At 40.7% G+C, this 24,846-nt stretch overlaps 1 protein-coding gene across 13 annotated transcripts in view; it reads left to right on the top strand.

Annotated features, from left to right (window-relative positions):
• The window catches only part of camk2g2 (calcium/calmodulin-dependent protein kinase (CaM kinase) II gamma 2), a 28,440-nt gene that overhangs the window by 975 nt on the left and 2,619 nt on the right, over window positions 1-24,846 (top strand). The window contains exons 2-21 of one of the 13 annotated variants that reach the window (XM_079560525.1): window positions 208-302; window positions 10,220-10,279; window positions 12,131-12,185; window positions 12,484-12,549; window positions 13,025-13,097; window positions 15,022-15,124; window positions 15,210-15,293; window positions 15,379-15,473; window positions 16,244-16,366; window positions 16,622-16,705; window positions 16,773-16,815; window positions 17,697-17,756; window positions 18,845-18,885; window positions 19,521-19,553; window positions 20,792-20,866; window positions 22,230-22,274; window positions 22,631-22,685; window positions 24,221-24,296; window positions 24,388-24,482; window positions 24,563-24,807. In XM_079560525.1, coding sequence (XP_079416651.1) covers window positions 208-302; window positions 10,220-10,279; window positions 12,131-12,185; window positions 12,484-12,549; window positions 13,025-13,097; window positions 15,022-15,124; window positions 15,210-15,293; window positions 15,379-15,473; window positions 16,244-16,366; window positions 16,622-16,705; window positions 16,773-16,815; window positions 17,697-17,756; window positions 18,845-18,885; window positions 19,521-19,553; window positions 20,792-20,866; window positions 22,230-22,274; window positions 22,631-22,685; window positions 24,221-24,296; window positions 24,388-24,482; window positions 24,563-24,795 — 1,594 coding nt within the window. In that variant the 3' untranslated portion in view covers window positions 24,796-24,807. Of the gene's footprint in view, window positions 1-207; window positions 303-10,219; window positions 10,280-12,130; window positions 12,186-12,483; window positions 12,550-13,024; window positions 13,098-15,021; window positions 15,125-15,209; window positions 15,294-15,378; window positions 15,474-16,243; window positions 16,367-16,621; window positions 16,706-16,772; window positions 16,816-17,696; window positions 17,757-18,844; window positions 18,886-19,520; window positions 19,554-20,785; window positions 20,867-22,229; window positions 22,275-22,630; window positions 22,686-24,220; window positions 24,297-24,387; window positions 24,483-24,562; window positions 24,808-24,846 lie in introns of all 13 variants that reach the window. The other 12 variants (XM_079560521.1, XM_079560526.1, XM_079560527.1 and 9 more) reach the window with 12 other exon arrangements.

The following is a 24,846-nucleotide window of genomic DNA, read 5'->3' as shown; positions in this document are numbered from 1 at the left end:
GGACCTCTGCTCACATCTCAAAGACACCATGTCAGACACTATTAATTATGCATGTAACTTCCTTTGCCCCTTCTTTACTTGTGTGGGAGTCCCTTGCCTGCTGGCAGCTTGTTGAAGTCCCGCACTTTCCTTATAACACAGACAGAATCAATGACAAGGACTGTTGTAATACCTATTAGATCTTCATTGACCTGTCTTGTCTTTCAGAGGGGCCTTCTCTGTTGTCAGACGGTGTGTCAAGAAAGCCACTGGCCAGGAGTATGCTGCAAAAATAATTAACACAAAGAAACTTTCTGCCAGAGGTAAGGAAGGAATGCATCTGTTTTGTTCACTAAGAGCTGACAAACTGTGGGTTCCGGTCCATGAATTTCCCATGTGGATTAATAAAGTATTCTGATGCACACTTTAACATCCAGGAGTATTAACTTATAAATATTGACAGCTCTTAACCAATACATGATACACATCAGATGCATTTCAGAACACATTTCTAAACTAGAGCGTTAGGGGTGTTATTAGGTGATTTTTTTGTTTGCTTGGATTGTATGCTGTCCACTAGACCTGTAGTGTAAAATTAGACAAAAAACCTTTTCGGTGGTAAAAAAAAATATGTTTTCACCTCCTTTTTTGTCAATCCCCAAAATGAATGACTAGGTTTTCATTTGAAAATGTAAGTAATAATTGCTGTTATCAGAAATTTTTGTAGTAAAACATATCTTAGTATGATTATAATTTTTTTTTTAAATGTTTTATGTTATAGATTACATTACTAAGCTTGTTACTATGTGTGACATCTGTGTCTGCGGCTGTCTTGAGCTTGCTGCAGTCAGACCCTTGCTGAGTCTATGTGTTCTGCAGAGTCAGGCTAAGGGTGATCACCAAAGGTTGAGTAATGATGCTTGGTGCACATAAGGGGCACTGATTGGTCTGCTTTTCTCCCACCGGGTGACTTGCTCCATCTCTCTTTAAAGCGCATGTTGTTTTTTAAACATACTTATATTTGAAGAATCTTAGGAAATCTTCTCATCACAGATTCTCACAGTGGCTACACAGCACTGATGAAGTTCTTCATTTCACAAATTGTGTGCCGTAGACATGATTTTGGCTTTAGCCTATTCTTACCTTTCATGCAAAATCACGATGGCACATTTGTGTCACTTAATTAAGAACTCATTTTGAAACACAACCTGTGGCCCATAGTTACACTATTAAAGGCTTTTGCATAGTGTTATCTCTAGCTCACACAGCCCTTAATCATAACTGAAGCATTTTAGTTTTGCGACTGTGTGTTTTTACAAACACTAAGAACATATTCTCCAGCCTCCGCCATCCTCCTCATGCCTGCTGAGCTGAGACAAAGGCAGCGAATGAGGGGAACTGTGCCAGAAAGCATTCATCATAACACACTTGCAACGGAAAGCATATCAGTCAGCCTTGTTAATTATGTAAAATTGTTCTTTTATGCTTCCTGCTTTAAAGCCATGTTGAAGGTGTGTGTTCAGTTCTCACTCTTTGTTTAGAAACTGTGGACACACATCAAAACCTCCTGGGTTGATTAACGTCAGGGAACTTTAGTGTGTCCATGCTTGCGTAGGCGGGATTAATCTCTGCTCTCTGTGACTCAGGGAGGGCACATTGGCTGGCGGTGAGGTCAGCTATGGCTGGCTTGTGTGTCTTCACATGCATGCACACGTTGCTTGTACACACACATGTGCTGTCACTTTCACTTACATCCACAACATCATTGTAACTAACACCTGTCTTAACATTGTGCTCAGTATGTAAATACAATACAAGGATCTTTATCCAAATGACCGTTTTGAAGTTTGCTTGGATTGTATGCAGTCCACTGGACCTGTAGTGTAAAATGAGACAAAAACCTTTTATGGCCCAAAGTTGAAATGTTTGGCCATTCTAAAGAACACAAACACCGAAATTTGCAGCTGTAAATATTCAATGTATAAACTGGATCATAGATCGGAGGGAGCTAAATACAGTATAGTTTGAATACAGTTTTATATTCAGTTTAACAATATTATAATATTTGAGGAATTACATTTAAATTCTCTTGTTCTGAGTCACTTCTGTGCCTCAAACTTATGACTGAATTATTTTGTTCTGTCATAAGCAGCACATAGATGTAATAACTTGTTTCTACAAAGTTTATATTAGTAAAACGTTTGCACTTCATCTTCCCTGATCTGGCAGCTTTAATATGTATTGTCAGAATATGACATCAGCGTTCTACTATGCCAGTATTATTTTTGTCACAATTATGAGTCATACACTTGCGAGGTGTATTTATATTCTTGTATCAGGTAAGGTCACATCAAAAAGGTGGAGCGAGAGAGACAGACAAACAGAAAGGGAGAGAGGGAGAGCGTGGCGGCATTTGTTCGGCTGTTGAATTATTGAGGAACAGAGCTTTGCCCTTAGTAAAAATGTTTAAAGGTTGAAATGTGGGGATTTCATCACTGCATTGTCACCAAATAATACTCTTTCATCTATTTAAATGTTTTGTTGTGATTTTGCCTCATCGTGACAGGCCATGTTGGCAGAGAATGCATGTTTTTTTGTTTTTTTTTGTCTCTCTAGTACACTCACTGGAGGCTGATTGGTGGAAGGCCGATAAACGTAGCAGTGCTCTGTGGTGAATGTTTAATGGGACCAACAGTGAATATTTGATGAAGGAGAGAGAGTCTTATGTAGCAGCACATAGATGTACATATGGGAAAGAAAGTGAGACAGCGTTAGATATGCTTTAAAGCTTTACTCTGTAGTGAAGGCCATCTATATCAAAGGATTATAGTGCATTTATGTGTCCTGAGGTTTACTTCCTATATTCACACTGACCTACTTTTAAGGTTTTTTTTTTACTCTTCATCCCCCCATTCTAAGCATATGGCTTAGTATAGCAGCCAGCATGAATAAAACTTTAATTTGCCTTATAGTGCTGGACAGGAGTTGGTGAGTCTTCTTCCTTGGACTGCGCCCGATGTGCTGATGACAGACAGTTCTATTGTCTATGGAGATTATAGGGAAAGTAATTCTTGTGTCACTTGGAAATGTCTTGTAATGATGAGATATTGTTTTCTTTGAAAAATCTAAAAATGTTTGCCTGAAATGGTAAATGCAGTCGTGATATGAGTCAGAGATAAGTTTCTATGTGGGAGGGAACTCGCCATGCCAGATTATTGTCTGTGCAAGTTTGAAAGCCAAAGAATAGTTTTGTGCATCGTGCTAGAGTTAGAATTTTACGTAACCTTAGATTTGTGGATGTTATCACAAATCCAACTCAGAAAAGTTTGGGAAATTGTATATTTCAGTTACAATTGACATGATGGGTGATATGATGGGTATTAATGGGTTAATGGGTATTATCCGCCTGGACTTTTTTTTTATAAAGCATGTATAACTTTAGTGTTTTGACCTACTGGTATTTTGTTGACTACAGGGGGCACACATTATATTGATTATTTCCATTTCTGTTCCTATTTGCTACAGCACAGACAGAGAAAGAGCATTTTTAGGTGCAAATATGTGTTTTTCATTCAGGCGGAATTTTGATTTTTCTGTTTCAATCTAATTTTTACTTACAAACTGTATTTTTTTTAAATTAATTTTCACTGAAACAAAAAGTCCCAAGGATAAAGTTTATTTTGGTACCAAGATTAGCCATGTACCCCTTGTAGAGGCTGAGTTAAACCCAAATAAACACATGTATAGCATTTTGGGGAAAAGGGCCCTAAACAAGAAAGGGTTGATAAATCATTTTCGTAGTCCTTCTGGGGGTAATACAAGTGTTGATGGGATGATTGGGGGGTCTTTCATCTCCCCCTGGTGTTTTTGTCCAGAAAACCACACTTGCAGCTTTCCTGCCTCCAGGTCGGAGGTGCAGTACACACTAAAAGAATCATGAAGAAGAAGCTAACAGGCTAACGGGCAAAGCTAACTGCGGGCTAGCACCACTTCAACAGTATTTACAGCCAAGTTTGAGTAAAAAAATGATCTCCATTGTCCCATTGAGTTGTGGCACAATGTACAATATCCCTCTCTCCTTTTGTCTTTTCTTTCAGCTTAGTTACTCTCACGGACAATTAATGAGTACAAAAAAATGCTACATGCTACGATACCTGCAGTGGTGATTATGGCCTGTAGGGGCATGAGCTACTAAGCTCTGCTTTAATTTGAAAGAGTTTATAAACCTGAAACGGATCTGGGAGAATCGCCATTGAGGGGAGATTTCTCGTGATTCTGTGATTTCTAGAAGCAGAAAATTATCATTCATGAGTGTTGTAAAAGTTAAATTGTTAAATTTCCATTTCCATTGTCTTCCTAACACAGTGGTGCATTGATTGTAATATACAAGACGTGATTACATTTTACAGGTAATGCAAGCTACAGCCTGTAAAATAATACTTTCTAATGGAGAGGCTTTTATGGAGACGCTTTATTGGAACAGTTGAGAAGGCAATAAAGATGGCTCATCACATGGGAGCGGCTTCTGCCAATAATGTGCATGTGTTATGACGCTCTTTTCATTGTTTACGATTTGGGTCTACTGAAAATGCAAACCATTCTCATTACATCCACAGTGTCATGTAACAGCAACCCTGGAGGAGGTGTGTTGTCCAAGGCTCTTGATCAATTTAGTTGCCATGAATCAACACACTTTTTTTTACAATAGTGCACTTTAGTGATTAAACAATGCTTTTGCTTAGTGGGTCAAGCACAAGTACTATCTCCCCTATTATTTAGGTGAGGTTAAATCAAGTTGGAGCTACAGCTGACTCTAATATATTGATTTGAATCTCATAGAAAAGCTGCTGTAGTGTGTGCTAGGGAAGCACACACTACAGAGTCTAGTGTAAATATTGAGTTAACGTTTGCTGTCATTATCTCATTTACACTAGGACTTCTTTTGACAAGGCTGCCCTTTTCCCAAGAGCAGGATGTTTGACCAGTCACGCGCCCATATTCGGCAACACAGCATATATTGTTCATCTATCCCGCCATGGGTCTTGCCTTAATAATAGGACTTAGACATGACAATCATTGCTCTCTCCACTTGACAGGGCTAATCTCATGCGTAATCTTTTGTGAATTTCAAGTCATATGAACTATGAACACTTTATCCTATCCCATATTTGAAGTAGCAGCTACATAATTTGGTTAAAGCGAGCTATCCTTGTCTTTGGCATGCGAGCAGCACAGTTGGTCCATTTGTCTACACACTTCCAAGGCTACAATCAAAACAGTTTCTGATAATTAAAAGTCTGCACAAAGCAAAACTCCTTTTCAGGCTTGCCTTTGCTCAAAACATGCGTAATGATCATTCAAGGTAGCTTTTTAATGTTCACCTGGTATTGATTTTTTTTTTAAAAGGTGATGTTGTTCATCTTTTCTATTTTTTGTACTGCATTTGTTTATATAAGCTCACAGCCATCCAGGAATTTGGCAGTCGGTGTATGTACTGTAATACATGATACATGATTTTAGTGGCTGTTGTGGCTAGATTGTAATATATTTTGTGGAACAAGAACCAGCCTTTCCCTATTATTAAATGGTGTTTGCATAAGCTTATAAATTAGCAATTTATTAATACAAAATAACCAATAGAATTAAACCCAGCAATATGACCAAAAAATATTTGGTTGGTTGTATTTTAATGTTGTTACTCAAAGTGCAGTCTGTTAGCAAGTAAGTAATGTGAAGCTTAATCTCATTAGGCTTTGTTTTCCATTGTTGAAAGTTAAACATAGTTGATTGTCCTTAACATCAGCCAAGTTAAATGCCTATTTATTTTTAAACCATTTACCAAGCAAACTTCAGTAATTATAGATGGTAACAGCAATGTAATTTTCTTGAAATTATACCTAAAAGAACAAGCTCCTAGTCTTAACACGGTATATACTTGGTGGTATAGTGGTTCCTTTGTCTTAGTGACTGCAGTTTTACTACTGGATACAATAGTGGCATGGGAGGGTTCCTTGTTTTTTAAATTGATATCTATGAACAAGAGGATTAAAACAACTTTAACCTAAATAGAAGAATAATTATTAAAAGTAATTTATTTTACCATTATTTACTTGTGAAGACATTGAGATCAATTGCACCGTTGCGCTAGTTCAATATAGTTGAATTTCTTTTTCAGAATCTCTGAGGACCCCCGTTTAGGTTTCAATGGTATATAGCAAGCATATGCAGGAAACGTCTAGGTCTAAATAATGTAAAATTAATATGTTGTCATAATTGAAGACAAACATGTTCACTGGGTGAATTGTTGGCATGCTCTTATATTTCACCATGTCACGGTAGTGTTTTACAGTAAACAATGCCTTTTGAATATTCAGAGTACAGCGGAGCCTTGCATATCTCACAGACTACAAGCATGGTATGCTAAATGCTATAACATTGAGTGGCACAATGACACCTCATCCCAGTGCTAATCCTTTTGCAGAAACTTGTCTCTTGCTTGAGTCAGTGCGGGCCTCAGCGGTAGCCCGATGACACTTTGCTGACCTCGCACTGACAGGATGTCTGACTGGATTGGCTGCTAGTTTGAGGAAGTCCCAAACGCTGTAGAGATTCTCTTTCAATAGCTTTTGTATGGGATGGGTATCTCAGTGTCTCGATTTGGATCTATGCCTAGACAATGTGATTCAGGGTGGTCCAGGTCACGGCTATATGCCAGAGAAGGTTTGGATCTATTAATAGACATGTCTGCCAGGGGGCAACGCTTTGCTGAAATCTCGAAAGGGTGTTTGGGTCTGTCTGGCTCTCCCTCTCTGCCAGGCTGTCACTAAAGTCAGAACCGTTCTTATATTGCCTTTCCTTTGTGATTGATTGGTAAGCCCATTCAACAAGATTGCCCAAACATAATCAAGTCGAGCTTTATGCCCACAAAGACCTGCTATTTGTTGTTTCTTCTTGTTTATGGGCAAAGTGCTGCAGTCTGTTAATAAATATGTTCTGAGAAAGTGAATCTGAATTACACCTGGAAGCCTGGCTTTAGCTTTCCTTTGCAGTGCTGTTTATATGGACTTGCTGCTAAAGGATTAATCACTAGGTTATCTAATGGTGCTTGTGAATGATAAACCACCCTCCTAATGCACATATGCACCCAGACACTGAGCTGCAACATATCGGCCTGAAGATTAGTCGGGTGACATTTCAATATGTCAAGCGATTTTGGTGACACATAGGGGCCCAGATGTCTATTACCTAATAGCATTAAGCACCTCTGCACATACAAATATCTGCAGATTAAACATGCCGTTGGTATGCACAATGATGCTGTGTCTGTTAAAGGTAGGAGAGAGATGTATAATTTAGGGCCCGACTGACATGGATTTTTAGGGTCCAATACCGATATCAAGGGGTTGTAGGCCGATATTTGAAGTACTTTCATTTTATGTAACTTTTATCTCTCAAATAGCCTTTAGTTAAACATGTATTATTATAGTAAAGTTTTAAATCATCAAAATATATTGAAATATATCTAAGGTCGACCGATGTATGAAGGGCATAGGGCGGATTTATTCAGGACATTCGTGTTTAGGAGGTACTCCACAGGGTGCTTGTTTTTAAAGAAGAAAAATCTGCAAAAACAAAAACAAAAACGGCAAGCGTCAATCTCTTATGGTTCTGAAATGATAAGCAGTTGTAAGTCACAACACAAAATATATAAAATAGATATTCAAACTTGTGACCGCAATGTTTCTCACTTCCCCTGAGTTCTTGGAAGCTGTGGGAGGGCTCATTTTAAGGCTCTGAATGAGCCACTTCAAAAAGCCAAGAGGGTTTAAATGCAGCCGATGGAGGGTCACGTGATCAGTGGAGCTCCAGACCTCCACAGGAAATAACGTCACCTCCACTTTTTTCCCTGCAACTTTAATTTAAATCAGCACAATAAAACGCCTTAACTCCACTATCCTTAAAGGGGCTAGATGCAAATTGGCTATTATATACTCACTACTGCCTCTTCAGGTCATACATGTAAATGCACCTTCTATATTAAGCTCGTGCATGACGGCACTTCGGACCCGAATTAACACCTTTTTGAGTGACAGTGCAGGATTTTACAGGCAGTTGTGATGAACAGGTCTGGGCTACACATAAGAACATTGCTGGAGCATGTAGTGTAGCGTTGTCCTGCGGATGTGACGTCATTTCCTGTGGGGGAAGTCTCTACTATTTTCGGCTCTGGAGATTTTTACAATATCGGCCAACATATAAAATATATAAAATACCCATGCCATCGCCTGTTTAATTATATACTTGCATGATCAAATGTAGAGGTTGAGGACCCTAACTTGGAGGAAAAAGAGACCGCCCACGGAGTGAGGAAGAGTTTTTTTTAAATATATATATGTATATATATTATATATATATATACCTTTCACTTAAAAATCAAGTTTTCAAGAAGCGATCTGAAGGTACAGCTGCAATGCAGCCGGTATCACATTTCCGACTGTGGCTTAAGTAAAGCCATACACTATTCTATCCATCCCTGCTGCTTAACCTGTTTATGGCTTTCAGATGGGAGCACAACAGAGAGACAGCTAGATGGATAAATTAATATGATGATATGAGTCGCCGTCAGCAAACAGTCAATCCAATTGGACTAAGTGCTGCTGTGTCCCAGACCAGACACTAGATCACAGCATCACCGGAGAGTTTGTGAAGTGGAGGAGCAATATGTTTGGTACCCGGACAGATGATAGCTTCACCATGGCAACAGTCCCACTATTAGGTTCAAATGAATGTTTTGAGGTAGTGACCACTGGCATTATCGTTCAGTCTTTTTGCCATTTCATTTTCACCTGTGGCTAGGGCTGCACAACTTAAATGGCAAAGACTGAAAATCGCATTTTGAATGTTTGCAATAAGATATTATTCTCATTGAGGAGCCCAACATGCGACAGTTAATTAGTGGTGTTAATTTTGTAAAAACTAATCATGGTCATTTAAACTGTAAGACACCGTATTATAAAGTTTGGCTTTGCTCAGAATTGATGCTCATGTACTGTACATGACATTTGTTTTTCTGGTTTTGTGCTCACTTTTTGTAGCTCATTTTTTAGTCATATATTTAGACTCTATTAGTTTTCTTGATAGCAGGCACTTCTGACTTAAAAATAAAAGCAGCCATAATAGCTCATCATAGCTCTGAGAAGAGACTGAGGAATGTTGTGAACTTGTGAATGTTTTGATTTCCTTTTCTATTTTTGCGCTGTATTCCTATATCATGGATCTTATATTGTTTGTAGTTCCACTTGCAGAAAAAGTACCTCCAAAATCAAATTTAAACAGAGGTTGTTCTAATTCACAAAGCACATGATGCCTATGACTGTCCTCCAGCTTAATGACTCCTCAGCAGAGGAAGGAAGTGTTTCCTCCTATTCTCTTTCCTGCGAATGTTTCTTTGAGCCAGTGTGAGACTTTTGACATTTAGACAACCTCCTCCCAGTTAACAGCTCTCGGTGTGTACATGTCTTTAAATTAGATGAGTGTCTTGTGACAGAGTTAAAGAACCGTCCAGTGCTCTCAGTCACATGTCACATGCCAAAATAAGCTCACATAATGCTCCATCTGTCCCCTGAGGCTAGCATCTGGCAGACCATGGCTGGTTTGGTCAATATGAACTTGACCCCTGACCTTTGTCAAACAGAGATGCCATGCTCCTGTATCTGGGCTCACAGCCTTCAGTCAACAACAGTGCTTCTCAGCTGGTGAGTTGGGACCCAAGAGTGTCTGTCCAGAAAATGTATACAATCACTATCTGTTAATATTATAATTAATTGATAATAAATAATATATATAATATATATAATAAGTAATTAATTTAACTTATCCCAGGGTGATTGTGGGTCCCGACACCAGACCAGCTGACAACCACTGGTCTACAACATACAGCTGCATGGACACACATGTACATCCTGCCCTTGCCATTAAAATCATTAACTCAGCACTGATCACATTAAGGCCAGGCCCACAAGACTATTTTCACTAAGTGCAAAAAGCTTGTGCTAGATCCTCTGCCTGTCCATCTCTGAGCTCATGATAGGGGACAGCTGTTTTGGCTTCTGCTCTGCTCTGAAGCTATGATCTGTAGATGATGTTAATGACTGAGACCTGTGCACAAGTCAAGATAACACATCATTAAGTCTCAGTGTTCTCGCTCATCAATCATCTCTGTGCATCTTTGTTTTTACAGATCACCAGAAACTTGAACGAGAAGCAAGAATCTGTCGACTGCTCAAGCACCCAAACATAGGTATGTTTTCACCTGAGCCAACGAGAAGACCACTGCTTTTATTTTGAGGATTGTATCCACCACAGACATACAGTATGTTGAAGTGTTGTATGTTCTTTTTCCTTATGAGTACTTTATCTGTTGGCAATATTCTATATATTTATTCCTTGTGTGAAGTGTGATTTATATTATTTGGATAGAGGACAATACAGATTCTGGGATTTTTAGGGGAATTAGAGCAAATAGAAAGAAATCTCTGTTCAGCTCTGTCTACTGGCTTCAGTTAACATGTTGTCTGTGGTCGCCAGCCAAAGAGGTGAGATGAGAGCTCCGCACACATGCCCAGTCAGCTGGTGCCACTAATAAGATCAGAGCTCGGACACCATCATGTTTAACGTTAAGCAGCACTGGGAGTTTTTCTGCTCAACTGTAGCGGCTGACAGTGAGGTGCTTTTCCTGAACATTGTGTTTCTATCTGACCTTTATGATGGGGACAGAAAGTGCAGCAGCACTCACAGGTTTGTTGGGCTTTCTCTGAGACGCCCTTCAGGAGTACAATAACTTTGTCTGTTGTGACTTGACTTGAAGTGGTGGAGAGGTACAATATCTTACCTTCCCTCCGACATTAGTTCTGTATTTGCCTTTAACGGTTTCGCTGCTGCAGCATTGACAAAAGTTTATTAGGCAAAATAATTACATTTAGTCTTTTATATATTTACAGGGTTTCTGCGGGGCATTAAAGAGCATTAAAAGTCATTAAATTAATTTTGCCAAAATGAAGGCCCGTTTTGTCGGACCGGCATGGTTGTATTCCCACATTGCATCGCTAGATGCGCCACTGTCGCAAACATGGGTTTGCATGGGTAAAATAATGCCATTACTCTGCTATTATCATTCATCAGGTTCATTGACAATCCAAAAGTTATGGTCAAACATAGCCTGGCCTTAGCCATCCGTAAATAATGATAATTTCCCTACATGTACGTCTGGGCTTGATCTCAGTGGCCACGCTACATCGGTTGAATTTCAACCTACCATTCAGTGAGCGGGGGAGGCGGGTGTTGTAGGTGACGTCAAGCATTTGCGTCGCATTTGCTGGTTGTAGTTTGGCAATAGCGGCGGATACGAAAGTAATTGAAGCTCTTCAATCCGTTCTGGCTCAGCTCCCAAATATCCAGAAATTAAAATTGAAACCTTGGAATGTGCAAGGAATGCTCCTAAGAGGTATGATAGAGTTATGATAGAGTTATGATAGAGTTATGACGGAGTTATGACGGAGTTATGAAAGAGTAATGACGGAGTTATGACAGAGTTATGACAGAGTTATGACAGAGTTATGACAGAGTTATGACAGAGTTATGATAGCTGGTTCACTCACTCGGGCGCATTACATCACAACCAAACGGTAGCGAAAATCAGATCCAATCATTTCAAAGGAGTTCACCCCTCCCACCTGATTATGGAGCTCAATTGTGAAGGTCCAGACCCTCGTACTAAACGAAGTAAGTACGAGGGTCTGGTAAAACCAGGCTAGGTCAAACACATTCAGCTGCAGTTTTGGCAGAAATTAATATTAAAATGTTTTTAAAATTAAACTGTTTGATGGAATGTTTGCAAATGTTAAATAAAATTGCACAGACTTTTTGCTGTTGCGGCAAATATGGTATCTGGCTATTAAAAAAATGGCATTACTTACTGCTGCCTGTAGAAACCCTGATTTATTAAGCATGGTTGGTCTTACTAATCATTTGTTCTGGATTGTTAAAACATGCCAGTGCACAGAAAAATGCTCATATAATATTTGTTTTCGATAATAATTGTGCCACGGTTGAGGTGTTTAAAATATAAGACTTTCTTATTTCTTCTTGATAGTTCGCCTTCACGACAGTATCTCTGAGGAAGGCTTCCACTACCTGGTGTTTGATCTGTGAGTATCTCCCTATTGACCATCTACTATTTTGCCACCGCATAGAGGGAATGCAAGTGACAAAATACTATGTTATACTTTAATGCCTTTATTTAATGTAATTTCATAGCATTACTGTTGTCACATGTATTTTAAAATCTGTTTCCATAAGGTGAACATGCAAACTACAGTAATTCATTGTACAAGCGACTTTACTGATGTGCTATTTGGCGGATAATAGTCTCAACATTGAATGAAAATGTAAAAAATGAACAGATAAAGAAACAGTAAAATAATCTGAAATAACTTGTCTCTTCAGTGTGACAGGAGGAGAGCTTTTCGAGGACATCGTTGCCAGAGAGTATTACAGTGAGGCAGATGCCAGGTAAAGTATGTGTGAACCACTAGAAAAGTCACTTAAGACACATTTGTACCAGAGTCTAGAAAAGACCAGCTTCTCTGTCTTCTGCCACTTAGCTGTTCAGTGTTCTTTTGCTCAGGAATTGTGGTCACGCTCAAGTATAAATTCCATTTTATTAGTAAATGTAAGCTGTGAATCCATGCTGGTTTTATTGTATATGTATTTTGTGAATGTTGTATATAACATAATTTATGGAATGTGTATGGAACTTCAACTTACAGAAGATTTTTATTGATGATAAATTGAAAAGAAAGACACAGAAAAGTTGACATGGTGGGGCTGGGAATAAAAAGGGATGAAGGGTTAGTGAAAGAGTGCCTACATTTGATGAAGTGTAAGTGGGGTGCTGATTTAGCCGAGTTTGGTCACAAATATCTTATGATGACTTTTATACAACTAACTATAAGAGTAAGACGTGGCCTTTGTTTTTGTCTTTCAGCCACTGCATTAATCAGATCTTGGAGAGCGTCAGTCACATCCACCAACATGACATTGTGCACAGGGATCTCAAGGTGAGCCGTGGCCCTCATGTCCCCTCTAGAACCTCGCCCAAAACCTATTTTTCTTCTGCTGTGAATTAAAGTGCTGTGTGTGGGGTTCAGGCAGGTCCGCACAGACATACGTCATGTGGTGACGTTAGGAACAACTCGGGCGTCTGCGTCATTTCTCATTTCCACCTTTGTCCGTCTGCCTCTCGTTGTGGTCCCCCCTTTCTCCTGTTTCACTCTCTCACCTCTGTCGCGCTCCCTCACCCTTTACACCCCCTTCCCCTTTCTCTCTCTCTCTCTCTCTTGCTGCTTTTTGAGGAGTGACGAAAGCAGACGCATGCTATTTATAGCCAGTCGGCGGGTGAGATGAGGGGCAGTGACTATTCTCCCTGCAGCAGGATTTGCCTCACCCCTGGCTCAGACTGCAGCACTTTGACCTCTTCAGCACAGTTAATTAATTTTGAGCGGAATAAAGATGATTTTATATTAAAACAGAAGAAGTGACATTTGATGTACATGCAATTTTTAATTTATCAGTAAACTTAATCATTAAACTTAACCACACAATTGTCTATTCTCCTAGAACTGTTATCAGCTAGCAAATAGAAAGTAGCTAATTTTCTTTAACCGTCCAAGGTATATCTTTTGAGAATAACACACTGAAGGCTACTTGTCTATGAAAATAACAGAAACAAAGTATTCTTTGAGAGCTTTGACCTGGCCGACATCACGTCGTCCCTCTGTCATCTTGGGAGGGCCACTCACTGAAAGCAGAGCTGAGAGCTAGAGGCTGGTGGCAGGCTACGTTGCCATGGTAACAGTGGGGTGAGGTCACCCGGCTGCTGCGCCAGTGTAGGGACTCATTATGCCACCTCCCATCTATCTGTCTCTATCTATCTGTCTGTCTGTGTGTGTTCTACTGCTGCGCTCCCACCAGGCCTCACTGTTCCGTTACCCCCCAGCGCCAGACGGAAAGGGTCACAAATACATAAGACAAGGCCTAAACAAATCACGGCTCTATAACACAACCCTACTACATTCACTATTGAAAGAAATACCCTAACAGAAAATTCAGAAATGTTGAACCTTTTACATACAGTTTTAAGTTAGGGATGGCTGCACAAACCTGCAAAATTATTCATGTCGCTTAAAGTCCTTTCAACTGGAAACAACTGTGTTTGTGTGTGTCATTGAATAAGTCAATCCACTATTCAATACTTTAGTTAAAAGAAAAATCTTTCACACGGATACCCCCAGAAGTGACAGATAAATAGACAAGTTTACCATAAACCAGGTCAAACCAAAGCAAAGCAAATTCAACCATGGAAACACAAACTGACCTCTTCAATATTATGCTGTTACAGAGGTTTGTTGCCAGGGTTTGATAATGATGTAAACAAATGATACACAATAAACAAGCTATGCACAGTTTGCACCATTTTTGCGTGGAAATAATAATAAAACCTTAGTATCGCTCTCTGTACACTGAGTAGATATGTCAAAAGGGCATATGTTGTGGAGTTAAAACATTTGTCCATTTGGTTTTCTCCTTACTTCCAGCACTTCTGAGAGGGATAATATAAAGTGCAAAACACATCTGCCTGTAATCTGGTTAAATGCATTACCAGATTTCTATACATATCACAGAAACCTACTGGATGACTTAATACCCTTGTGTAATGATTTAATCTACATGCTGTAGTTAATGCAGTCTTGCTCTTGACACAGCTCATGGATATGATCTACAAGTCCTTCCCAGCCCCTCTGACTAAATACTAGATGACATTTGGCTCCTGCGGCTTGCTCACTCATGCAACACATAGGACACTACTTTCGAGGTTCATACTCATCACATACTCTTACTGCCTTAATTTCCTTCACTCATTGGCTCACTGTTGAAGGGCTCAGTGTTGCAATTCTGAATATTTTCCCATGTTTAACGCTGCAGCCAGAGAACCTGCTGTTGGCCAGTAAGATGAAGGGGGCAGCCGTGAAGCTCGCCGACTTTGGTCTCGCCATCGAGGTACAGGGCGACCAGCAGGCGTGGTTTGGTACGAGATGAAATGTGATTTTAACCACAGTCTTCCCAAGCTGTATCCACACACCAATGTCTGTTTGTTTGTTTGCTTTCCGTAGGTTTTGCTGGAACTCCGGGTTACCTGTCTCCAGAGGTGTTGAGGAAGGACCCGTATGGCAAACCGGTGGATATATGGGCATGTGGTCAGTTTGACTTTGAGACAGGTTTTTTCTGATTCTTAATATGAAAATATAGATTTTCTTACATTGAGCTATCTATGTGTTCCAGGTGTAATCCTGTACATTTTACTGGTGGGCTACCCTCCTTTCTGGGATGAGGACCAACACAAACTGTATCAACAAATCAAGGCGGGTGCATATGATGTAAGCACGCTTCTAGTTCTTCAATATAATTCTGTTTGTGTTTTGTCTTGATTTTTATTTGCTCAAGGTCAATTTCCATCTCAGTATGTATTTTAATCTTTAGATCTTTATACCCGACTACTGTGTTTAGTTCATAATATGAGCAGACAAAAGTCAAAGGAACAAAAGAGCCGCTTTAAGCAGATAATTACTTCTTGTTAGAATGCAGTTAATTGCCCGCTCGTGTCTATTGTACAATTCTTATCCTAAGCATCATAAAAGAAAAGAGCAATATCCCATTTATCCCATCTTGCCGTAGTCCCGTGAGAAAGGGGAACTTATTACCCTGTATCAATTTCCATAATATAAAGCGTCCACATCTGATGAATGTGTACACGATGAGCGCTGATGTGAAGCGATAGTGACAAGCGCGTGCACATCTTCAGTGTCATTGTTGTCGGTGTCTGTCTTCTAGTTCGTTAACCGCAGTTGACAACAGTCAAAGAAAAGTTCACCTGTAATGTCAGTGTAGTTTGAAATGCAAAGGGCTGTACAATACAAGAAATTGAATATCCCTCATTACAATAAGTCAACATGTCACATGATGCAGTTTATTTCTTTCGCCTTGTGCAAGCAGTGTACCACTTTCAAAAACAACATAAAAATAATAAACATTAACAACCACATAAAACATAAACAACCACCCATGCACATAGCGCATTTTCTGTCCTTCAACATAGTTTCACTTTGTCAGTGGCTGCATCCTTCTCCTCTTTTCACCCTCCATTTAGTTCCCATCTCCAGAGTGGGACACAGTGACCCCTGAAGCCAAGAACCTGATCAATCAGATGCTGACGATCAACCCTGCCAAAAGGATCACAGCGGACCAGGCTCTCAAACACCCGTGGGTCTGTGTAAGTGACACTCTTCGCTGTTTGCACTTCAGAGCCGCACACGGATTCGGTGCCCAATGCCGCTACTGAAGGTGTTTACGGACGCTTTATTAAATCTTCTCGTTTGATCAGCACTAGCCTCATTCAGCAGCCTCTCACACGGGCTAGTTTGGAGATTGCTACACAGTACAGAGCGTCTCACATTTCATATTGTTATTCAACAGCTTCATTGTTATGAGAAACTAAACTGTTGTAATATTGTTTGTTTACTCACAGCAACGTTCCACAGTGGCCTCCATGATGCACCGTCAAGAGACTGTTGAGTGTTTGCGTAAATTTAACGCAAGACGGAAATTAAAAGTAAGTGACATTACAAAAATACATACCTGTAGTGTTAAAAGACAAACCATTTATAATGTTTTTCTAGGGTGCAATTCTCACAACAATGCTGGTTTCCAGAAATTTTTCAGGTAAGAATTGTATCTAGTCTTTACATTTTATTTAGAATCTAACCAAAGTGATCGTAGTCTCCATTGTACATGTTTTGTACTTTTTTTTTTTTTACTCCTACCCCTCTGGGGTAGTAAATTAAAGGGGGATAAAATTATTACAACTACATCAGAGGGACAGCTCTTGAAGCAGGAGGCTGAGGAGCTGGATGGTAAATCTACAAGACCAAAGAGAAAAGATTGGTGGTAAAATTACTCCCTAGTTAGTTGGTATGAGTTGGATTCACTGTGACAACGTATTAACCAACGGAAATCCAATCAAGCAGTAATTTAGTTTATGATGTGATAATTTAAATGCATATTGGAAAATATTTGCTGTTAGGTTTCTAAAAAATATATGTACAGCAAGTGTCTGTATTATTTCTTAGCTGTAAATCAATCCCTGTTTAGTGCTGTCTGCTGTTGAGTTTTTCCCACTTAACTTTGGCTTGGATTTCCATCTTGTAAGCAGTTTGATTACCGAAATGGAGTGCATTTTTGATTCAACACCCAATTTGCGGCCTGGACCTTGTCCTGGAGTGTAATGCATTAATGTTGTTGGCCTAACGTGTGTACACTCTGCATTAGGCTGAGTGGCTCCTGTGGTCAAGGTTAATTCAGAAGACTGCAGACAATCCAAGCTTCAGAACTGTAGTCTGTAGGAAGGTTTATTATCAAGTCAAATGAAATGTGCAGTATTTGAGTTGAACTCTGATAAACCACTTCAGTTTCAATTAAAGAATGTGCTGTGTGGGTTCACTGGACATTTAAGATATTGCTTCATAAATAATGAAACGCATTATAGGAAGTAGTGTATCTTGACAGAGCTATCCATCCACATCCATGCCCTCTCTGTCCATTAGTGGGACGGCAGCACACCAGCCCTGCCGCTACCACCAGCACTGCCGCTATGGCTCAGGAAGGTACGTCTGCTACAGAGGGGCTGGAGCCATGCACTGCCCGCCTCACACGGGGGCTTTGGGCGAGTGCCCTATACAACACCACCTCTCTGTAGCTCATCCTTAAGCCTGCTGCCTGCCACCCAAAACTAAGATAGCCCAAAGAGATCAAAAAAAGTCTGCACCATCCCTCAGCTCTCAACCTTTTTATTACCGCTGCGTTACTCGATGGTCTAATGAATGGTGCTGCTCTTGAGAACAGCCCGTTTAATTATCAGCATCTAACACAAGAGCCATTTTAACACCAAGCATGACCCTCTGACCTCCCTCTCTCTGACTTACGGCAGCAGCCACCTGGCTCAGATGCTCTGTTTACGCCTGTGCACTAATGCCAGCCTGCATATCATCGGCACTGCGGATAATAGCCTTAACCTTTAATTCGGCAAAACAAACACAGCAGTATCCAGACTTTGTCGCGCGCTGCAAATGCATCCTTCTGAGTTGGATTTCTTTTTAATGTTTGCTTGTGCTAACTGCAACTTTCTTTCTAACATTAGTGAGCTAAGCATGTGTTTAGATTGCACTTGTCTGTTGTGCATGGGAATCTGAATGCACAGGTTGTTCTTTGACCTCTCACAGTGCCCCTTTCTGCCTGCTCTGTGGTTGGTTTGACTTAGAAACAAAAGTTCAAATGAACTTTTCACAAGGCGCAAAGATCCGGAGTAGCATCATCAGGCTAGATAAGTGAGCTACTGGGTCTCATATTCCTTCACTAATAACTTTCTCTTGCAAATGACTATTATGTCAAGATTAATTTCAAAGACTTCTGAGTGGTTGCTGCATGCTGGACACGTTAATGATATCCTGTCATGCATGTTAAAGGCAGTTACTAAAATAATTTTGCTGATAAATGTTTTTTTTCCCCCCTTTCTTTCACTGTCCCGCTTTCTGCTTTGTAAATGGCAGGTAAGCCGTCCAATGACCCTCCACACTAATGTGTTCTGTAACGACTGATGAAGCGACGGCTATATGTACTGTTCTTACTTTGACTATGTGTGATTGTAAAAGAATTTTCTTAGTTGTTGCCTTACTAATTTCCTGTTTTCTTACAGCTTGCAAAACCTTACTAAACAAAAAGTCCGATGGTGTGAAGGTAAGTGTTTCATGTTTTGCCTTCGACAGTAGATCTCTGTCCTTTTCTTATGCGTCTACTTCAACTGTCAACCCTTGAACTTGTCTTTAACGGCTAATTCGTTTACACAGTCAGTGCACATGCAGTACAATGACATGCAGCAACATGAGTTACGGCCCAATATCTCCAACAGTAGATTAGGCACAACGCAGTGTATAGGATATGTATTCAATATAATACTTATTATTACTAATTATCAGTCACGCCTGTGCATGCAGTGATGCGACATTTGGTTATGGTTAAATTCAAGAACACTGAACAAATGACCGTCTTGCAAAAAATATGAATTTGTCCCATTTATGTTCTTGTCAAAGCATGTGCAGTTTTCCTTATTTTTCTTTTGGGGTTTCAAGCACTCCTAATGTTATGGACCTCTTCAGAAATGAAATTCGATCACCAGTGACATTGCAGTGAATTACTGTCATGATTTCTGCGCTTTACAGAGACGTCGACAGCGCACTTGTAGCTGCATGTTTTTCAATGTGCTTGGAACCCACAGGACACTGCTCGCACTTTTACTCACACTTTTGATCAGTTCCTTGTTTTTTCTATGATTATTTCCCCCCCTCCTCCTCCTCTTCATTGCCGTCTGTCAGAAAAGGAAGTCCAGCTCAAGTGTTTGTTTAATGGTGAGATCAGCGTACATTTTCTTTCGGTCTATTTTCTCCCTTTCCACTTGTTTTCTCCTGTTGTTAGTCGGCAGAGGGGCGTTATGCATCCTTTATTTCAGTTTTCCCAACTCCATCCAACATTTCCAGCATCTCCTGAGTGCCAACCATGAAGGCTCTCGTTTGATCCTTTCCATTTAATCATTACCCATTCTCAAATGCACAGGAGGGATCTGTTTGGATATGTGTGATAATTATGCACGTTCCATATTTGCTTTTATTAATTTTTTTCCCACTTCAAGTATCCTCCTGTTCTGTCTTGGTCACCTGCACAACTTTTTAGTCCAACTTTTCCCCAGCTGTGGCTAGCTCACATTAACCTCTTTGTGTTGTCGTAATTAAATTAAAGGCTTAAGAGGTTGTGAGATGGAGAACCACAGTTGAATCAGCGCTTTTGTCAAGCTGCGAGAGTAGTTTGTTCGACCGCATCCAACACATAGTGTACATACCTCTTGAGGCCACATCAGCCGCGGTGCGCTCAGCTCACAGTGTTTTACTTCGTAGTTTCTAAATGTAATGCCAAACGTCCACTTCTCTGCTCACTTTAAAGATTCACAGTTTTTGTTCAAAATCCAGTGCGATTCCAGGTGTATTTCTGCTGCTTTAACTAATATTCTGATATTAGCGCTTTTTATTTCAGTTGGTGCGTACTTCTTCTGTGTCAGAGTGCAGTTTCCTTTCAGGCTGTATTTGTTTTATAAAGAAATCCCATTGAATACAGTTTTGTTGTTATTGGCAGCAGGTTTTACTGTTTCAACTAAGAAACCATACTGTATTTAAAGCCTGTCGAGGGATATCCAAGAGGGAGAGCCAATATAGTAGTGCAAGTCGAAATGTTGTTTTGAATTGTATGCCAGATATATTTTTTCCACACTGCAGCACAAGGGTCTGCCCCGGTGCTGCAATAAAATGTCTTTTCACTGCATGCACAGATAACGACAGAGCTTGACGTCTCTTTAGCCATTTCATGAATACTGTTTTTAAATACAAAACTATTACTTAGATCAGTGTTGTAAACATACTATAAGGGAACTATGTTTGTTTGTACACATCTGCTCGCTGCTCCCAGCACAATCCGATTTAAACTCTGCAGTGGCCGCACATGTGAGGCCTCAGATTTGCGTCAGCCGCGTTGCTTCTCTGGCCCCATGGAGCAGCGGGGATGCTGTTTTACCATGTGTTTCTGTGCCCAGTCGCAGGGAAACAACAGTAAAAACAGTGTAGTCAGCAGCAGCAGCACCAAAGACAGCAGCATGTCATCTTCAGCTCCAATGGTACCTCATCTTTATTTGGTTTCTGTCATACTGCTTTAACTGCGCTCCATTTCACTCGCTTCTGTCACCCACTTAACCTTTGACCATTTTCGGTTTGTGAGTTTATCGGTGTTTCTTTTCACTCTGTGCTTTGTGAGCCCACACACCCTCTCTGCTTCTGGTTTTTAACACAAACTGTAATATGCTGGGGGCGGTTTTTACAACTTGTTAAATGAAGGAGTGGTTGGTGATTGTGACTGTGGCGGCCTCGGCGGGCTTGTGTTCTACCCAGACCTCCTGTTGACATGTTTACATGAACGCTCACACTGTCTGAGGTGCTGACAGCCAGAGAAATGGCTTTTATTTGCGCGCCAGCAACAAGCAATTCAATCATGTCCCAGTGACTCCTCGCCTTACTGCGCTCCACTGTGTCACCTGGGCTTTGTGCAGGGCCTGTCTTTGAAGAGGGACAGCCCTGCTGCAGATGTGCTTCACAAAGGAACACAGAGTGGTTTTAGAAACTCCTCTTAGAATTTAAATGAGAAACATTTCTGGGTAAAGCACGAGCTATAATAGACTAGTCATTTGAGAGATCTTCACGTCGTGAGCATGCAGCCTTGAACATCTTACCAAAGCTACAGGAGTTGTGAGAACGCTCTATAAAAATACATTTTGGATCAATGTTTCTATGAATATCACCCCACCAATCACATTACATTATTACATACAGCAGAGTGGTAAAGGACAGTCCTTTTATCGGCTGCATACTCCCAGGGATTCACTAGTTGTGTCTGAAATGGATTGTGAACAGCTTCTATTGCCTCTTGGAGCCTCTTGTGCCAAATATTGTTTTGAAGGTATCATGACTGAAGAAGAAGAATGACTTTAAAGCCATCCATAATTTCCAATGAACTGGTAAAACTTTGCAGATAGAAAACAACTTGCCTATTTAATATCATGTTAAGATTGGGCAATAAACTAAGATAGTATCCTAAAAAGAACAACCAGTGGGCCAATACATTAGCAATCGCAAATGCCACTACAAACATAAAACAATCTGTGTAGTACTGGCCGCTACTTTTTAGTATAAATACATACTTACCAGTTCAAATACACAGTGTCATCACCTGGTTGTTCTTCCTCCGTCTGGTACAAGTAACAACAGAGCTGTGTTTGGTGACTTTGAAGTGACTGACCTCAGCTTTTCCTCATTTGTCAAATTGCACCGTTCTTCAGCAGCATTTGTTCTGTGGCCTTGTTTTGTGCACATTTGTCTGTTTGAAGTCGCGGAATACTGTACCCGGTATTTCCTGACCAATTCCCCGTGTGGTCCATTTGCATCCTTTCCCTGCATGGTAAAGTGTCTCCTGCCTCCCCTCCCCAGGAAGCCCAGACTACTGTTGTACACAACCCGGCGGATGGCACCAAGGTAAGCCACTCCTTGTCCCGCTGTGGCACTGGCCAATGCTAACACTCGCAGCCAGGGGGCGCTCACGGGCTTTCTCTTCAAGCATAAACTCTAAATTGTTCTGACATCTGTCTAAGAAAAACAGTTAAAGATCTTCCTTTCCTTTTTAAAAATGTAATGGGTGTACAATAGTTGGTTTTGTGTGCCTCCCCTCCTGCTGTGCTGGCTGGTTGTGCTCCTGGATGTCCTCATTCACTTGTACATTCGTCTGCCCATCTGTGGATGACAACACCTGCCACTTTACTTTTGCTTTTCTTCTTTTTTATAAAGCTGTTGTGCTCCTGTTTTTCTCTGTGTCTGTGTGTGATTTTCGACAGGGCTCAACGGAGAGCTGTAACAACGCAGAAGAGGAGGACATGAAAGGTAGGAAAGGTACTTGTCAAGTTTCACCTCTGCATGCTTCCTAATCTTCACTTGTAGAGGACGCATGCTTCTCGTCTAGTATATTTGCATGAAGCGTGGCATAGTTGTGTGTGAACTTCTAAGCTCTTAATTGATCGAGTTCAGCGCTGTGTTGAAACGTGGGACAGGGCGACCCAGTGGAGCTCCAGGAAACTACTAATCCAGTTACTGAGGGCAGCTCCTCATTGGTTTAACTGTAAGCAGCGCTGCAGAGGATCACCGCTGACATGCAAACTTATGTTGTAGATGCTTTTAAGCTAGCCTGTAGAGCAGGTTTTCTGATCGACATCAAGGAACACAGTGCACAGAAAACAATAGCAACATTAGTACATGTTGTTTTGACGTTTGATGCACAAAAGAAGGTTGATTTGGCCATTTTTAGAGGGAATTGTAAAGGTTGTACAGGTGCATCTAAAAAAAATAAACAATGAACTCACTTACAGCAATTGATGAGTTTTGTTATAGATTGAATGCAGATTGTAAAGCATTTCAAGACGATTGTTTAATAATTTGTAGCTTTGGTTAACCATATTAGTGTTTTATCGTATTGATGCATTTACGTAAATAATGTGTGACTCTGTGTTCTTTTTGACTTTACTTTTGTATGATTATTTCCAGAAATGTGTGCTGTGGCTACATTGAGTGCTGCAGGTTGTCTTTGGAGTTGCAATAGAGCTTTCGGGGTGTGTGTTGTTTACATTTGCGTGTATGTTAGTGTGTGACAGTGACAGTGCCAGTGCAGACAGGGCTGTGTTGAGTCAGTGCAGCACCACTGAGGAGCAGGTCCAGGCCTCATTTCCTCAGAGCCCTCCTTCAGGCCCTGCGCCCCCCATCACTGTCCCAGTCTCTGCTGTAGCTTCTCCCACCAGTAAGTTCAACCAACACCCCTGCGTGTCTTTCCCTTTTAAAGCTTCTCAGCAAGTTAATATTAAACAACCCATTTTCCCTTCAAATGTCAGCCTTTATTATGTATTTCCCTTTGCTACCATCTAGTGGCCTCTTTGACTACTTACATGTCTGACACCAGTGACGCACATATATAGCTAGACTTGAAGACCTCTCTGTGCAGACTTGGTGAAGGTGTTTCCCCTTTTGTGCAGTTATCCGAGAGCAGCTGGCTGTTAGGAGCCCACCTGTAGTTCAGAGAGCTACAGAGCCCCAGCCCAACACCAGTATGTGCCCTGTGTGTTACTGAGTGTGTGACCTTTCTACTTCAAGTAAAGTCTTTACATGCATTGAGTAAGATGTGGATACTTTTTAGGGTAAGCTTGGGTGTGTGTTTTCTCATGACTTGGTTGGAGTTTGATACTTGGAGGACTTGGAGGGGTAATGGTGTCGTAAATACTGTAGTTGTGAATACTGTAGTGAATACTGCTGCTGTGTCATGAAAGGTACTTTTTGTGTCACGAGTTGAAGAGAAAAAAAAACAAAACGCATGCATTGTGCCAGTGTGAGCCTGCAGGTCCATCAGTGACTTTTCTGTCCTCTTGTATGTGTAATTCCAGCTCGTAAACAGGAGATTATTAAGATGACAGAGCAGCTGATTGAAGCCATCAACAATGGTGATTTCGAGGCTTACACGTAAGTAGCGCTAAATGTTTGTTTAAGTTTGTTCGTTGCTGACAAAGAAAGTGTATTTCGTTTTGTAATAAATTGTTCGCTTGTCTTTCAGGAGAATCTGTGACCCTGGGCTGACCTCTTTTGAACCTGAAGCTCTTGGAAACCTTGTAGAGGGCATGGATTTCCACAAATTCTACTTTGAAAACTGTAGGATTTTTTTTATATCTATTTTAGTCAACCATCCTTTTACATACATGTACCAAATAAAACCTTTTTGTATTTCCTAGTGCTAAGTAAAAACAGTAAACCAGTGCACACCACAATCCTGAACCCTCATGTGCATCTTATTGGAGAAGACGCCGCCTGTATTGCCTACATCCGTCTGACACAGTACATGGACAGTCAGGGCCGGCCGCGCTCCTGTCAGTCGGAGGAGACTCGAGTCTGGCATCGCCGCGATGCCAAGTGGCTTAATGTGCACTTCCACTGCTCAGGGGCACCAGCCGCACCACTGCAGTGAACACAGGCACAGGTAAACAACACGGCAGAGAGGCACACCCAATAAGTCAGC

The sequence above is a fragment of the Gobius niger genome, assembly GCF_951799975.1.
Source record: "Gobius niger genome assembly, chromosome: 7".
NCBI lineage: Eukaryota > Metazoa > Chordata > Actinopteri > Gobiiformes > Gobiidae > Gobius > Gobius niger.
Note: the sequence above shows the minus strand (reverse complement) of the source record. Positions and strands in the feature narration are given on the sequence as shown.